This window comes from Alligator sinensis, unplaced genomic scaffold (genome assembly GCF_000455745.1).
Source record: "Alligator sinensis unplaced genomic scaffold, ASM45574v1 scaffold840_1, whole genome shotgun sequence".
NCBI lineage: Eukaryota > Metazoa > Chordata > Crocodylia > Alligatoridae > Alligator > Alligator sinensis.
Window position 1 is genome coordinate 338,324 of NW_005842643.1, and position 16,650 is coordinate 354,973.

General features: G+C 40.8%; 1 protein-coding gene across 6 annotated transcripts in view; it reads left to right on the plus strand.

Moving 5' to 3' along the window:
* Window positions 1–1,177: 1,177 nt before the first annotated feature.
* PRDM15 (PR/SET domain 15) overlaps window positions 1,178–16,650 on the plus strand; it is a 58,572-nt gene continuing 43,099 nt past the window's right edge. For 3 of the 6 annotated variants that reach the window (XM_014524648.2, XM_014524649.2, XM_025215413.1), the window contains exons 1-6: window positions 1,766–2,488; window positions 5,312–5,357; window positions 8,247–8,340; window positions 10,934–11,087; window positions 12,587–12,839; window positions 14,209–14,331. In XM_014524648.2, the coding sequence (XP_014380134.2) occupies window positions 2,465–2,488; window positions 5,312–5,357; window positions 8,247–8,340; window positions 10,934–11,087; window positions 12,587–12,839; window positions 14,209–14,331 (694 nt within the window). In that variant the 5' untranslated portion in view covers window positions 1,766–2,464. Of the gene's footprint in view, window positions 1,191–1,765; window positions 2,489–4,259; window positions 4,627–5,311; window positions 5,358–8,246; window positions 8,341–10,933; window positions 11,088–12,586; window positions 12,840–14,208; window positions 14,332–16,650 lie in introns of those variants that run through there. The other 3 variants (XM_025215415.1, XM_025215416.1, XM_025215414.1) reach the window with 3 other exon arrangements.

The window sequence follows — 16,650 nt, forward strand, 5'->3', positions numbered from 1 at the left end:
GAGGAATGGAGGCGGGGAAGCCGCGCCTCGACTGCACCTCCCGCCGTGCCCAAGGCGGCTCCGACGCCCTCTGCGCTGTCCCTGTCTGCAGGGGCTGGATCCCGCCCCCAGGATGGATCCCACCCCTGGGGGTGCCCTGCCCTGGGGGCAGGTGACAAAGCATCTCAGAGCAGCTCGGCCCCCAGTGGAGGAGCGGGTGCTGAACCCCCACCCACCTTCCTCCTGCTTGTCTTCATCCTCCTGTGCCCCACACGGGTTTGTCCCCCCTGCACCCAGCACCAGGGCTTCTCCCGATCGGCCCCCACCCGCGCCCAACGGGTCGCATGCAAGCGCAGGAGAACGGACGGGACGGGACGGGCCGGGCCAGCCCAGCCGGCTGCTCTGCTCCAGCCATGCTTCTGCTGCATGCTTGGCCTTGTCTTCGTGGGGCAGGAGAAAGGCGGTGGGGCCTGCCGTGCTGGGTGGTGTGCTGGCACCGGGGCTGGCTTGTTAAAACCATGCTAGAGACAGTAAAAGGAGAGGGGGGTGCCTGTAGAGGAAGGCAACCCCCGCCTATACCATACACAGGCCATGCCAATTTGATTGTGGGGTAAAATGCCATCCTGACCAACCCCATCTCACAAACACAGGCCATGCTGATATGACATAACTGTGGGGTAGAATTCCTTCCTAAACGCCTCCCTCCACCATCTCACACATGCAGACCATGCTGATCTGACCGTGGGGTCAGACTCTTTGCTGACCAACCTCCTCTCCATCTCATGCACACAGTCCAGGCGGTGACCGGGGGATAAAAAGCTTCTTCCTAACCCCTGATATGGTGATTGGTGTGACCCTTAGCAGAAGCAAAAGTCTCTAGCCAGAAACCTCAGGTTTTGGGGGTTTTGTTTTTTTTAGTTTCAGCAGTTGTATTGGCAAAGCCCAGTCAAAATCCCCTGTCCTGGCTGCAGCCAAGGCCCAATGCTGAAGGTGAATAGACACCCCCGACACTTGCAGCAGCAAAAGGGGAAACGTCCCTTCCTGGCCCTGTGTGGCATCCAGCAAATCCCAGAAGCGAATAAGCCAAACCACTCTCGGTCTGCACTGCCTTCAGCTATGTTCTTTCATTTTGTTTAAACTGGCAAGATGAGCAGCTTGGTTGTGGGCCAGGTGTTACCTTATTATCCATAGATGTTATCTACATAATACAGGTATTGACAGTCTGCCACGGGGGTTAGGGGCACAGCCTCTGAATCTGAGCTTCCAGGGCCTTAAATACAGGAGGCTGCATGCCAGAGAGGAACAGTGTTAAAAATACCCAGTTCGCTCCCAGTTTCAGTACCCGCTCTTTGCCACGCTGTGGCAGGATAACCTGTGGCTATTTATAAAGTGGTTTTCAGTCAGCTAGTTACAGTTACTTACATTGGGGATGAAAATGCAAACTGACAAATTCTCTTTGCTAACTCTTACATGAAAACGTCCAGCTGATAAAATTGTGTGGGCTGTGACCTGACACAATGTCTCGATGCACCAGTGTAGATAATTTATTAAAGAAACTTGAGCTATTCATACATCATTCCTTCAGTTCTTGATCCCCAAAACAAGCATGGCTCAGTGAGTCCAGGTCATTCATTCAGCTGATATGTTTTCCTTACTGTTTCTACTTAAAGCATATGGTGCCCTTGTGTTGTCAAAAGTGCACTTTTTACTTCTGATCCTCACTCCCTTAGCTAAAATGCATTTTTGTGCAACTCCTCGTGTACAGAGCGAGATAGCTAGTTCTTCATTAGTGTAGTTGCCACTTAATTAGTGCTATCAATAACATACAAAAATTACTGGAATGCCCAGAAGATCTGTATCATCTCTGCAAAGCGGGAAGTTAATCGTGTGAGGTAGGGTGGGTTTCTTTGCTAGATTAAATGTTAGCATCCAGCGAAGGAAACAAATCTGGTCCCAAGCAAGAATGAAGAGTAAGAGGTTTGGGGTTGTATCAGGCTCTGCCACTCGCAGTGTGACTCTGCAGACTCATCATCTATAAAATGGGTTGTCATAATGCCTATTTTAGAAGAGTATTGTGAAAATATAATTGTGGTTTATAAGGAGCTTTGAGATCCCTGGATGAAAAGTGACATATGAAGTCAAAATAGAATTATAAAACTAATTTTCAGGATCTTCTTTCTTCCTTGTCTTTTGCATAAGCAAAGTTATAGAGACCTGTAGTCAACCTGTACAGCGAGTATGAATATGTGAATGTACAAATGTACAGGAGTCCTTGAGCAGTCCTCTTACTATACCTGCACATTCAGGTGTTCCCTTTGGTGTATTTATTAGCTCTGTTCCAATGGATATGTTTACACTGCAGTTTTTGGGTCTACTTGATACATAATGCATTATCTGTTCTTTCTTTTGCAGAACATAGTAGGTCATTGTGCTGAACTAATGAAAAGACCTCTGGTGCATCAGAAATCAGTGTGCTATGTAGGAAATGAAAAATGACTTGTACAGAGAGGTGAAAATTAAGATAATGTAAAACATTAACTGAGATTTAGCACCTCTCTCTCATCAGTTTAATGAGGTGTATTTGAGTGACCTCTATTTTCTATCTCCATCTCCTTAAACGGTAGCATTACACCATTGTGCTCTCCCTGTATGCTGTTACGTCTCGTTTTCTCTTTGTTCCTAAAACTGTAGCAATTGTTGCTCTCCCATAATGTTGTACATAATAATTATAATTACCAGAAACATTTGTTGAATTTAATTTGCTGGTAATGTCAGACCTGGGAACCAGTTGCCTTGCACAACAGGTTTGACGCAGACAGTGGCAGTGCTGACTTGGCTTACCAGCACGCCCCAACCAAATCTACACGGACAAAATTAAACCTCCCAAGTATGGAAACCGCTGCAAAGATGCAGTCTATATAATATAACTGGTTGAATTGCTATTCTTTGTGATCGTGTACAGCAAGGATATCAAACTCATTTAGCACCATGGGCCGGATCTGGACTGTGGGGCTTCTTGCAGGCCAGACCACCCATCTTTGGTGGCGATATTAACACCCTGGATGTTGGTCTTACCCATGCAGTGGCTCTGGAAGCCATTGGGGTTAAAGCCACCACTGCAGAATTGCATCCCCAGTGTGGAAGAACATGTCCTTTTATTGTATGTTAGGGGAGAAAGGAAAGATCTGCCAGACTTTGCTTAACTTTGCCCATTTTTATGCAATGCCTTGATAATAACTAACAGCTGCCACCACACAGTAAGTTATTTAAGCAGTAGTGACAAGAGATACCTACTACTTTTATATTTGTAAATCTCAAAATGTTTTATGAATGAGGGCACAAGTCATGACCCTCATTTCACAGATGAGTAAAAATAGGGTAGCACAGAGATGATGTGACTTAATTAAGTGCAGTTGTACAAATCCATAGGAGACCTGGCTCTTAATCCTGTTTCTGCTCACTCCCTGTCCTGTGTTCCATTCACCAAAGCTTACTTTTTCCCTGCACCACATTTGCAAAAGCATTCATGATCCACTGCCCCAAAGTTAGTGGTTGTACTTACCAAAATATCACTCCTTTTACATAGCTTTTTTATTCTCTGGTGTCATCATATGAAAAAAATACATTAATTTCTCTGTAGCTGGGGTTGCAGTTCTTAGAATCTCAGCTTCTCATCTGTGTGACTCACGGCTGACAAACCTGACATGAGTGGGCCTCTAAGCTTGCCCTCTCCAGTTGTAAGAGCAAGTATGGGGCTGGCAGTATGGATCTTCAGCTCCCTCCTGGCTCATAATAGAACTGGAGAGGACCAGGTAGAAGGGAAGAATGATATGAGGTGACCTTGGGGCCACACTGAAGTTGACAGTTCTCATTCCAGGCCCATGAAGCAAAAGCAATGGAGAAATAAAGCTTTTACTTCATGCCTGAGCCTCTGGCTGAGAATTGTGGGGGAGAGATGTGTGAAGTTACATACCACATGATAAGATACAGGTGTAAATGATGTGTTTGGTACAGAACAGAAGCCCTAGCTCTGAAAATCCTAGCTTCTTTGAATTTAATACAGATCTTTACTACTTGATGTGTTTTGGTTTGGGGCAGTAAGGGACTGATTAAAAATCCATTTAAGTCAGTGGGAACCCCTCCTGACTCTAATGAAAATATTTGTTCAAATTGAACATATCATAAGGTTATGAACAGAGTTCATAAAGTGTCTAAAATTGCAAATGTTATTCATATTTTCTGCATGCTTGTATCTTAAAAAAAACAAATTAGGCTGACATTGTCTTTAAAGAGGGCAAACTCTGAGGCTTTGGATATATTTTTGGGTCAGCACATGTTTCAGTGGACTTTTTAGAGATATAAGATTTAAAGATGTAATGATCTCTTTATATGTAAAAAAAACCTTTGCATTCTGATCACTGGAATTTCAATTGTGTAATATTTAGGAATGCTTCATAGAAGAGTCAGTGGACATTTAGAATATTTCCTAGGTGCATCTCCTATATTGTTTTTTTTTACATTGCCTTTGTTAACCCATCACTAGAACTCATTTTACTATTATAATTTATAGTGGAATGCAGTTAACACAAAAGTCATTTTAAAGTGGAATAGACTAGAAGTCCCACATGTCCACTAAAACTATCTGAAGTAAGTGTTGGGAAGAAAAATGACTTTGCTGTAAAACTAATAATTCCATTGTATTTATGTGCCAGCAGTACTTATAAAACTGTGATGTAAGCTGATACGAGCATGTTTTTCACAAATGCTTGTATGGATTAAAATAATAAATTTCAGTTTCCTTTATTAAAATGCTTCATAAACCAAAGTGGTTAGGAAAAGGCCTGAAACTTGTAGAAAGAATGTTACCAATATATGGCATCTGTTCATCAGAGAATGATGATGGATATTGCAGCTATTCTACTGAGGGTGGTGCATTTTCTCTTGTGGCTGTAAAAACCGATGTTAGGCTTGCAGGTCCTGCCACAGCGGTCACAGGTATACATGGCATAAGATGCTACTGTACTTGACAGGCTGTTTCCTTTGGTCACGTTTCTGTTGTAATTCGAGTGACCATTTCTCATCGCGATGTTGGACTCCGTGATTGAGAAGGGAGCGCCACTTTGTCCTGTCATCACTACTGATAGTCAGTACTTGAATCAATAGTATCTTTAATTTGCGTTTTACCTTTCATGTGCATCCTTCTTTGTTAGGGTTCAGCAGCCTCTATATTAATGTAGCTCAGTTAACATTATAGGTTAATAGGTGGGTGTTTTATTAGTGTAATGAAAGTAAGGAGTTTCATTATGCTCAGCTTCCTCTTGTTTTTTGACAGGTTGCAGAAATGGCAGAAGATGGCAGTGATGAAACCATGTTTATTTGTAAGTATTAGAAGAAGAATGTGATGTAGTTATCAGGATGGGACTTGTCTGTACCCTGTGTTAAATTTGAACCTAAAACAAACTTACCTTTTGTAAAGGTATTTATTTATTTGTAAAGTTAATTATATAAGCGAATCCCAAGTATAGAAGGAAACTTCCAGTTTTTAAGAACATGCATACTTTATTGGAAAGGGAGAGGAAGAGTATACTGAAATGGCTCTAGACATGAATTAATAGCACAGTATTTTTCATAACTGGCTATGGGGAGACTGAAAACCCCCAGAACTGTCAGTGGTTAATTTGAGCCTTTTGCTTATGTGGTGGTGGTTGCCTTATTGGGCAATGCACCAGGCATTGTCCTGTGGATCTTCAGAAGTAGGAAAATGAGAAAATTCAGTTTTGGTTAGAAACCTGTCGCCCTGTGTTCTGGAGCTGCAATGTCCTCATGTCCTTCGAGGATCTGATACAGAAAGGAACCTGTAGACCATGCTGATCAGGGGGTTATACTTATGTAACCAAGGGAGATCTGAGTCTGATCCAGGCTGGGGAAAGCAAAAGCAAAGAGTGTGGCCTTGATGGTCCCTTCACCTTGCAGCCCATTTGTTGCTCTTCAGGATTTTGGCTCCACAGGACAAAAGGGAATGGTCTCTAATCACTGACTCTGTGGCATCATCTCAGTGGCAAAAGTTTGCTGGGGTTTCTCTCCTAAGGCAGTGCTGCCCTAACGTTTTATTACTTGGACTGTTAGTCTCCATGATGAAGCTTCTCTATTTGCCCTACCACAAAAAGAGCCTCAGTGCTGTAGAAGCTAGAGCAGACCAGGAAGTCTTGCAAATGATCTTTACCTCTGTGGGTTAGCAAGGGGGCAGGCCCTTGCCAATTGCACAAATAGTGTGCATTAAGTAACCTGCTCTCCCCATACCCAAATGGGACATGGGAGTTGAATTTGTGGCATTTCTTGATTTCTATGCGAGTTTTCTGAAATAAAAATTGATTTTTGTATCTGACGTTCTGGGCTTCCAAAGTTGCTCACTGTTGTTGAGCTTCATGTTGCATTAAGCTCAGTTCACAACTAAATAACATGCTTCTAAAATGCCAGAAGGGCTATACGCTCAGCCTGGTGCCTGAAAATTGTGCTGTTGTCTTCCTGTTTCATGCTGCCTCATCAGAAGTAAACATAGTAGAATCAGAACTCAGCTGACAGTTTTGTTGATAAGCATGAAACAGAATAGAACACACTGTGCTCTTCAGTGAGTATGGTGACTCTACAATGATGTTTTCCCCCTTTTCTGGCAGAAAACTAGGCAGATGTAGCTGAGAAAATGCACAAAAGGTCCATTTCTTTGATTCCAATTGGAACAAAAATGGGACATCATTACAGAATACAAGTATGTTTTGAAGGGAGTTGTAGCCTAGTAATTAAAGCTGGGCACTGGAACTCATATATTTGGTTTCTGATGCTAACACTCACTTTGTTCCTCAGTATATCCATTTAAGAGCTGGGTAGATTATCTGTTTTGCAAGGAATTGAAGGTTAATGATAAGTTACTAGTAGAATTTAACAATTTAATAATAATAATAGTTACTATTAGTAATTATGAGCCTGTATAAGATCAGGGTGAGAGGGAAGACTGCACTCTACAAATAGCGGAATAGGTGGTACAGGGAGTCTTTAGGCAGAGACTGGACAGACACCTTACTGGGATCATTTGATCTCAGCAGTTTTCCTGCCCAGAGCAGGGGGGTTGGACTCAATGATCTTTTGAGGTCTCTTCCAGCCCTTGATTTCTATGAGTATTGTAAAAATATTTGCTGATTCGAGTCTTTCTTCTGACCATAAACTTGCTTCTAAAAACCATCATCACTGCTAAACCTGAATTTTCTTGCACTCTCCTCCAGGTAATTCACATCTCTCTCACTGTCTCTGGTTTTGTAATGCTTCTGTAGCCTTTGCACCCTTAAGTACCACACATAGTGAACACTGTTGATCAAGGAAGGTTTGCCAGATGGCATCCTGTAGATTTCAGAGATATATGTTGCATGGTAGTGTTATTACTTAAACCCCACTTTAATTGTCTGTCCACAAAGGAGAGTTCATATGTCCATGTGCTGCTTATGTTCCCTAGTAGAGTAGTGGTGGACACTAAGAATTAAAGAAAGCCACATGTTGTGGTGTTAGATGTTGAATATCTTTGCAGAAATGTTAGATACTGAGAATTTGCATGCTAAACATTGAAAGCTTTTGTTAAGCATAACCTTAAAAGAAATCCTTATGTTAGTGTTCACTTTTGTGAACACTGAGGATAAGACTTCCAAGTAATAAAAGGCAGTGTAAGAGTGATGTTGTAGCCATGTAATAAAAGCTAAGGATCTTCTCATTAGGTACTGTGAGGAAACTTGGGAAAATCTGTTACACCCAGAGAATTCCTGGCTTTGTTGAAATTGATGAGGTGTTTGTCATTGACTTCAGTAGGGCCAGGATGTTTTCAGTGTCTGAGAATATATGAGGTTCTGCATGTGTGCCTTAAAAACATGGATCCTTTGAATAGAATAATGATTTTCCTAGCTTTTGTTGGCTAAAACATTGTTGTTCAACTATTTTTATACCAAGTATTTACTGGGGGTTGATTTGAAAATATTTTCTTTGGGAAGATATTTTAATTTTTTTAAGTGCGTTGTCACCTATGACATTTCTTTGCCAGTCCTGCATATGTGTTGGACAGTGCTTTTGATTCAATTGTGCATATCCTCTGAGGCAGTAGAAATGACGAGCTTATTTAATTTACTTAGTTTGATGCTTGAATTTTGTATCTGGCTTTCCTAAATAAAAGGCAACATTCCTAGGATAGCATTTCCTTGAAGCTGTGTATGCTGTCTTTTTCCTTACAGGGTGTGAGGACTGTGGTCAGTATCATGATTCAGAATGTCCCGAGTTGGGCCCAGTGGTGACAGTCAAAGACTCTTTTGTGTTGAGCAGGGCAAGGTAAGTAACTTTAGCATGGCTCTGCAGTTCCTTTGTTTAAAATTAATTTACTGTTTGGCATATGCCAGACTGACACCTAAAAATGAGGATCTCCGTCTACCAAACAGACAGACCATGATGAAACAAAGAACTGAAGCATGTGTTTAAGCACTTTTTTGCTTTGAAACAAGAGTCTCCCTGCTTATTCATACCTTGGCAATTGTGGTGAGATTGCTAATTGAGATGGTTTCTTAAAATGGGTGGTTTCTTAAAAACAGTGATACCTTTCACATTTTCTTGTTTTTCCCATCTTAAGCACATCACACTGCATGTTGACATATTCAGCATGGTACAGCATTTTCCAGTGGTGATAATGTGAGTGCTACAGTACTTCATTCACCATCTGTCATTTATCCACCACAAGAAGCAAAGCCACTGATTCTTCCCATTTTTATAGGTTTTTAAGAGTGATCTTAAATCCTGATTTTGTCAACCTATAACAACATAGCAGAATTATTTATTTATTTAGTTCTCCCAAAAGAAACTACCCACTTAAATTCAGAGTTAGGATAAAACAGTATTACATAGAATCATTAAATGTCACCAAAATGTATATCTTAAAGAGAAATTTTTTTTTTTCCTCTGGAAAAGATACTTCAGTTTTGAGGTATCTTTGAAATATTCTAGAAACATAGAAACTCAGTGAAGAAGACTGGTCTCGAAGACACGGCAGTGAATCTTTGATCAGAACCAGAGAGGCTTGATGACAGCTAAGCTGTCTCTTGCCTTTTTCTTTGTGGCCTCTCTGTAGAGGGAAGGGTGAACACCTGTTATTCATACTGCCAGGGATTACTGTTTCACAAACATATCCAAACTGGCATTATTGGGTCAATAACTATTAATAAAAGTGGGAGTCCCTATCCTGGAGTGCTTGCAATCAAGGCAAAATGGATGTGGGAAATGTGGGAAAAATTTTATTACCATCTCTGGGTTATCTTTGGGAACTTGGGCTGAAAGGGAATAACTTGTCCAAGGTCAAGTGAGAAGGCTGTAGTACAACTGAGAAATGTATCCTGTTGAAAGGATTAAGTGAGGCTGTCTTGTTTTTAAAAAAAGAGAAAAAGGAGGGGACAAGAAGTGTTAAAGTCCAAGCAAGTGTCTTTTACTATATTATAATAAATAACACCTTTTGTTCCTGAAACTGAAGGGTTGTTGTTGTTGTTTTGTTTTTTTAAACTAATCTTATTTGCTTGTCAATAAAGGCCTTATACACATTGTTTGTTTTTGGTAATCTTCTCAACCTAGACAAGGAAAATAGATTAGTCAGTCTCACCCTTTTCCTGTTACTGTAGTTTGTAACTGGTTTCATTTTAATGTTCTCATGTACAGTAATGAGAAGCTGGGGTTGCAGTTACTGTAGGGGCTATTTCTAAAGCCAGCTCAAGTGTACTTTTAAACATGTTTGGAAATATTTCTTTTGGGCATAGCCTTTATAATCAGTTGGCCTTATCAATTTTACTCCAGGGTAGACTTTCAATTGAAAGCATAACTTTTTGAAAACTGAAGTTCCATAGACAAAAGGGCCAAATTGTTTCTCATCTGGGAAGTATCCTCGGAAAGAAGCCTAGGGGATGGAAACCTTTTGAGGTACTCCAGGCATCAGTACTTCTGATAAGAGTTGTGGGAATTGGGGTCCAGTGGATTTTGGAAATGTAGTAACCCCAAATATCTAGGGAACAGAAAGAGAAAGAACTTGTTGACTTCTGTCTCTAGTAATGCAGTTGTTACTGAAGCTGAGTCAGAATTGACTCACTCCCCCTGCAGCTGAAGAGGGGATGCAGTAGGCAGTTATTACAGCAGTAGTTGTGTTACCAGCTGCCTACTTTCTCATGCAGAAATCTAGCCCCCAGATGGAGGGACTGGTGCTATAGAGAGCATCCCTTCTGCTCTTTCCCTGTCACCGCAGAGCTTGTGTTATTGAGGATGCTCATGAGGGGATGAGGGAGGCTAAGATTAAGTCACTAAAAATTAAATTGGTTCATAAGAATCTATGTCTGTCACCCATACAGCTTTGTCAAGGTAGTATGATGGCTTCTGTCACAAGAAATTATTTTTCAGAGGTGGGCCACATTTTATAAGTAGTAAGAAATGTTTCTTGAATATGGTTCCTCTCACAGGCCCAATTTGCTAAAATGGGAAGGTGTCCATGACAAAAGCACTGATGATCTGAAGGAAGGCTAGCTACTGCTGACGTGTTAGGAAGGGAATTGGGAAGAAGAGTGGAAACAGCAGGGTTTACAAGTTTGACCTCGGCAATAAGAAAGATTCTGATTAAAAAGGAAAATATCTTGAAAGCAGTGAATTATAAAAGGGCACTGGCAACTCATATTGTAACAAAGCTTTTGAAAAAATTGAGAGCAGTAGAAGTGTTTTCATTATGGACTTTAAAAATTCTATTGGAAACTGAAGTAATAACAACCTGACATTGCAGCATTGAGAAACTGGGTGGTGATTTATTTCTCTTCCCCTTGGACACTGAGATAATTGTTTTTATGTATGGATAATTTTCCTGATATTTTTATTCTCTTGGGGTTTTTTTTCCTTCAATTTTTAGGTCATCTCTGCCTTCCAACCTGGAGATAAGACAACTCGAAGATGGGACTGAAGGTGTATTTGCACTGACTCAGTTGGTCAAACGTACCCAGTTTGGCCCATTTGAATCTAAGCGAGTTGCCAAACTGGAAAAGGAGTCAGCCTTTCCACTGAAGGTACAATATAATGCATGCACAATGATACTGATGTGAAGTTAGTTCTAAGGTCATCATGAGCACACCTGCATTATGGAAAGAAATGGATAGATCTGAGAGAGCTTTCGATAATATCTGACATTAAGCCACCTAAATTAGTGTTTCTTTGGCATCCCCAAGGGAGCAGACAGTGGCTTAACCTAGTGAGGCATCCTGTCTAGTATAGCCATTGCTAAAACAGCTTTGTTCCATATGAACAGAGAAGATCTACAAGAGCAAGTGAAAGATAGGAATGATAGGTGCCATTTGACTTCTTCTTTACACACTTGGTGGTGGAGGATGCAGAAGGATGATGATGATGATGCAAATTCTTTTTTTTTGGTGTGGCAGTTCAATTTGATTCTGTTTTCCCAATACACAATCAGAAAAGCAGATAATCCTTTTGCCTTCCCAGGTACTTAAGTTATGCTCATACAGCAACCACAACAAAAGTGTGTTCTCATTTTTGTTTCATTCTCACATCTTTCAAAAGTCTCAGTAAAAACCTGTTTTGGGTGTTTCAGTCCAGTCTTCCCTCTGCAGTAATATCTCATCAGAAATAAAGGTTTAGAAATAAATAGAAACCAAAATCAAGGGTTGATTGTTGTTTAGTGTTCTGGCTTTTCTCCCTGCTTCCCATCATTCATGAATAAAGAGGTTAATTGGCATTCCATTCTTCAGTGAGTAATTTTGATTGAGTTAGCTAAAGCAGCTTCCTTTGAGTTAAAGCTTTTGTTTATTTCCATTCTGTCTCTGACTTGCTGTATGACTTTGCCTCAGTTTACTTAACTGTAAAATGTAGGTAATATCTGTCACACGTGCTGGGTTAAATATCTGGGTGCTGACATTTAATTTGTGCTTGAAGTATTCTAAGTCTTTATCCTAAAAGCACAAAATACATTCTAATTTATTCTTAGCCATTATTTTTCGTAACCTTTATAGTATGCGTGACTTACAACTACTATCCTCCTTGCCCAAACACAACGCAGGCCTCATTGTGTCCATATCCAGCAGATCTGTCTTTTATTGTTTTCCTGCCTGCTTTCCATGCTCTTACCTTCTGTCCTGGGGTGACGGGCCATTTCTGGCTTGGTGTACTGCTGCTTGCAGCTGAGACCCATCACCATCTCCTGGTGCAAGATCTCTTTTCGGCTGGTCTTCCTTTCTGCAATGTCCTTCAGCTAGGTCCTGCATAGGCCTAGCCTTCCTACTGGCTTACTTGTACCTAGTCCTTGTAGTATTCCAGCTTCTTTGCTCAGGTCTTCTTTGGCAGGAGGTCTATTCTCTTTAGCTGTTGGAGTGCTTCTGCTCCTTATACATCAAATAAATAAATACTGCCATGGCCCTTTTATATTTCTCCAAGTGGTGGTGCCTCAACCTGTTCTCATTCTCCTTCAAGGGCCCTTCCCCTTCTTCCTTATTATGGGGACTAAAGGGTCTCTGCTGTTATAGTGTGCATTCTATTTCCATTGCTGTCACAGGTTTTCCAGAAGGATGGGCCTCTGGTTTATTTTGATACCTCTAATGAAGATGACTGCAATTGGATGATGATGGTGAGGCCAGCCACTGAATATGAACACCAGAACTTGACTGCCTTCCAGCATGACAGCGATATTTATTTCACTACCTCCCGGGACATCCCACCGGGGACAGAGTTGCGAGTATGGTATGCAGCTTTCTATGCCAAAAAAATGGAAAAGCCAGTGCTAAAGCAGGTTACTACTATTGCCAATGGTATGTTTTGGTGCATCTTTAATTCTTTTTTCCCCCCCCCAAGTGTCAAATCCTGCTACATGTGATCACTTTTATGAGTGCTGTGACAATTGAGAATTGCTGAGTATCTCAGGTGCTGGCCCTGACCCTGCATGGATAAGATGTGAAAATCAGACCATCTCACATGCAGGTTTCATTTTAAAAGACAAACGCTCAGGTTCAGCATCATGTAGTAGCGGTATCTTTAAGTAAAAGAAAAAATACATGTCCTAATTAGTAGTTCCAGGCTCTTAGGATCCAACAGACAGGAAAAGATGATCTTTAGCTGCAGGCTCTTCACTAAAAAGTCCAAATGCCAATATAACTCAAACATAAATGAATCACTAAAGAAGTGATCCCCTTCTAATTGCAGTGAAAGCATCCTTTCCTTTCCATAGGATGCTGTATAATTGCAGGCAAATACATCTACCTTCAACGATTGTGCCCTCTGAAACAAAATGATGAGTTCAAACAGGGCTTTTATTCCACATGATTACTTGAGTTATTTGCAGAGAAAGGCAGACTGCTTTAATAGAGTGATTTAAACTGGCACAAAAGCTTTTATGTCTTTCCTCAATTTTCTTTTACCTGTACATTTCTGTATCTTAAACAAAGACCTTTTAGCATTACAGAGCATTTTTTATTGTTGTGCAGTTGCTAGGTTGAGTATAATTTACAGAGTAGTGAATGGCTTGGTGATATGCAAGTGTCATCAGTACGCTTTGTGACCTTTTTTTGAGAGTGCAGCCTGAAGTATTATAAGGCTGAAGAGATGCTTAGGTCATTTGGCCAGTAATTTTTATTTGTCACAAGCTGTTTCCACAGAGGGTGCAAAGAAAGGCTTCCTTTTTCTTTTCCTAAGTAAAAAAAGCACCAGAGTAGGTTAATTTTATATATGCGTTATGTTGAGCTGAAACTGAATACCCTCTCTCCAGGTTTTTAGATATTTGGCTGAAGCTACAACTCTGCTAAGTATCAGATTTAATATAATGAGCCTGCAAATTATTCTCATGCAAATAAACTCAGGTCATCAGGAATTGATAGTCAGTGGTCTGTTGCCTAATCAAGATTTGAAGGATTTGCATACTTCTGTAAAGGAATATATTTGTATACAGTGATACAAGTCTCCATACTCATTGTTTTTAAGTGCATTCTCACTTGTGTATTTCTCAATTTTACAATGGTAGGCATTCTGCCATAAATAGAGTTTCACCTCTGTTAGGAACTTTTGGGAAAGTATTTGTTGAAGACCTGCTATGTTAATATAGCTGGCAGCATCTGTAGGTGTTGCCCTTGACACTGTATCAGGTACTGAAAAGAACAAAAAGAAACTGTTTTTCTCCCACTACAGATATGTGTTTAGTTGTGATGGAATATGACAAAGAAGGGAACAGACTCTCTTCAAAGTCTCCCAGTGCTGTTTTCTCACATAAAAAGCCCAAGAAGTCCAATGTGCCTGAAGCTGATATTTCAGGTAAACAAAAATACTTTATCCTGTGTTCATTCCTATACTTCATGTAGCTAACAGTACCAGGTTAAGGGTCACCTGGAGCAAATGAGTCATTCAGCACATAATGTGCATGTGTGTTTATATGCGCAATGTGTCAAACATTATAAATAAAATCATATTTTTGATTAGGTTTATTTCTATGCAGAGGCATAACTAGGAATTGTGGTGCCCTGGGTGGAGGAGAGGGGATCAAGTGCTTATTTGTTGGCCCAGGGGTTCCTGTAGCCACTGCTGTGGTGTTACGAGCTCCCCAATTGCAGGTGCTTCTGCAGCAGCAGTGATGGCACCTCCTTTAAGTTGGCTCTCAGGGCTGGTTTTCCATTCAGCTACCCCTAACTTTGCTACTGACTGTATGTCATATAATGTATCCTTGACGCTTAATGAAGGTAGTATTCAAATATATGTATTTTCATTAATCGTCTTCATGGGTGTTTAATAATCTGCTGTGATCAAGGACAGTAACTGAGAGGGATTCGAAACTTGCAGGCAGATGTTTCTCCCAATCTCTACTAACTGCTTTTAACTCTTTTTTTGGTACTCTGAAGCCTGAAGGGAATCTTTACTTTTCTTTTGTTCACGGTGTAGTACCTGAAATATAAATTATAAGCAGGAAACCAAAAAGATAGTGGCAGCATGGGGAAAAATGGCATTTGGATATGTTAAGACCAGTGGTTATTCCTAAACATTGTATTAGTTAAAGAGAATTTAGAAATCTGATAGACATCAAGCTATGCTTGATTACAGTGGCTCAAAATTAGATAACCTTGTGAGCAAGGTGGTTAACATTGACAAAGGAAAGATTGTTTTAAAAAAACATGCTTAACGTCACATGAGTACAAAGCAGAGTATTCAGTATCACAGATCATGCCATTTCCAAAGGGAGGCTCTGCCTCGTGACTCCCCAAGGAGAAGCTGTATTTGGTCTCCCTCTCCTGAAGGGCCCCTGGAAGCCAGCGTGGCTTGGCTTTCCCAGCCCTGGCATGGCTTTCCCAGTGATCTGCAGCACTCCTGCCTCAAAGAGCTCCTTTTTGGGCATCTTCCAGGAATGGGGGTGTTTTCTTCTTCTAAGTGGAGGGGATCAGAGTGCTGATGTCCCAAACAACACAGCAGACTGCTTCCAAACAAACCATCTTATTGTGCCTCTGCAGTTCCCTCTTTTCTTCAGGTTCTACTCTCTCCTCCCTGGGACTATTCCTTTTTCTACACTTTGGGACTTTCTCTTTACTGTGTCTTCCCTGGAACTGCCTTTTTTTCTACCCAGTTCTCTCAGAGCCTCACTCTTTCTCCTTTGACAGTTAGCCATGCTTGCAACCGAAAAGTTACAAAACTATAAGATTAACCTGGGGTCAACACTGACCCAATAAGACAAAGCATAAAATCACAGGAAATCAGTCAAAGAGCAGTCTACAGCCTGCTGTCAGGCCATCTGTCCCTGAGGTGTAAAGGGCATAAAGGTGTTCTGCTTATAAAACTATTTACTGGAAATATTTATAGGAAAGTATGTTCACACCGAGTCCTCCAAAAAGTTCCCCACAAGAACGGTATGCTAGAACTTAGTCTTTTTTGTCACATCCAGTAACTGGGACAATGAAATTAAGAGGCATTAAACATTTGTAAATTACTTTATCTAAATTCTATTCAAAAGGGGTCATCAGAGGCAGTTCATTGGGAACCTGCTCTGCTTAGACATTATGCATTGACATTAAAGATGGCACTTTCTTTTTCTGTTACAGGTGTGTTTAAAATATTCCACCAGAGAAGCACATCTAATTAACCCAGATGCTGCTGCTATTAGAATATAATGGTCACTGAAAAACTGTGTTTAGAAAAAAACATAGATATTTCAGAGGGGTTTTATAGGTTTTAGTTTTGGGACCTTCCTTCCTACCTGATCCCTGCCATATCCCCTTTCCCCACCAAGAAAAAGAAAAGAAAAATCTTTGCAGAACTGAAATTCTGCATGTTTTATTTAAGAAATACTGGGCACATCTACACAAGATGCTTACTGCGCATTAGCCTAATATTGCGCAGTAATGTAGCAGTTGTTAACTGTACTGATAGCCTACTGCATAGTGTTATTAGACTGATGTGCAGTAAGCATTGCTAAAAAAACATGTGCTGGCGCTACTGCGCAGTAACTAGTTACTGTGCATTCGGTTAGTACCTCTTATTAAAGGTTCTAAACAATGCTCAGTAACTAAGATGCATTAATGAATGTGTAGATGTGCTCACTGAAACATTCCTGTGATGGCAACAATTTGGTCTCCTTTGATGTTGTAGGAT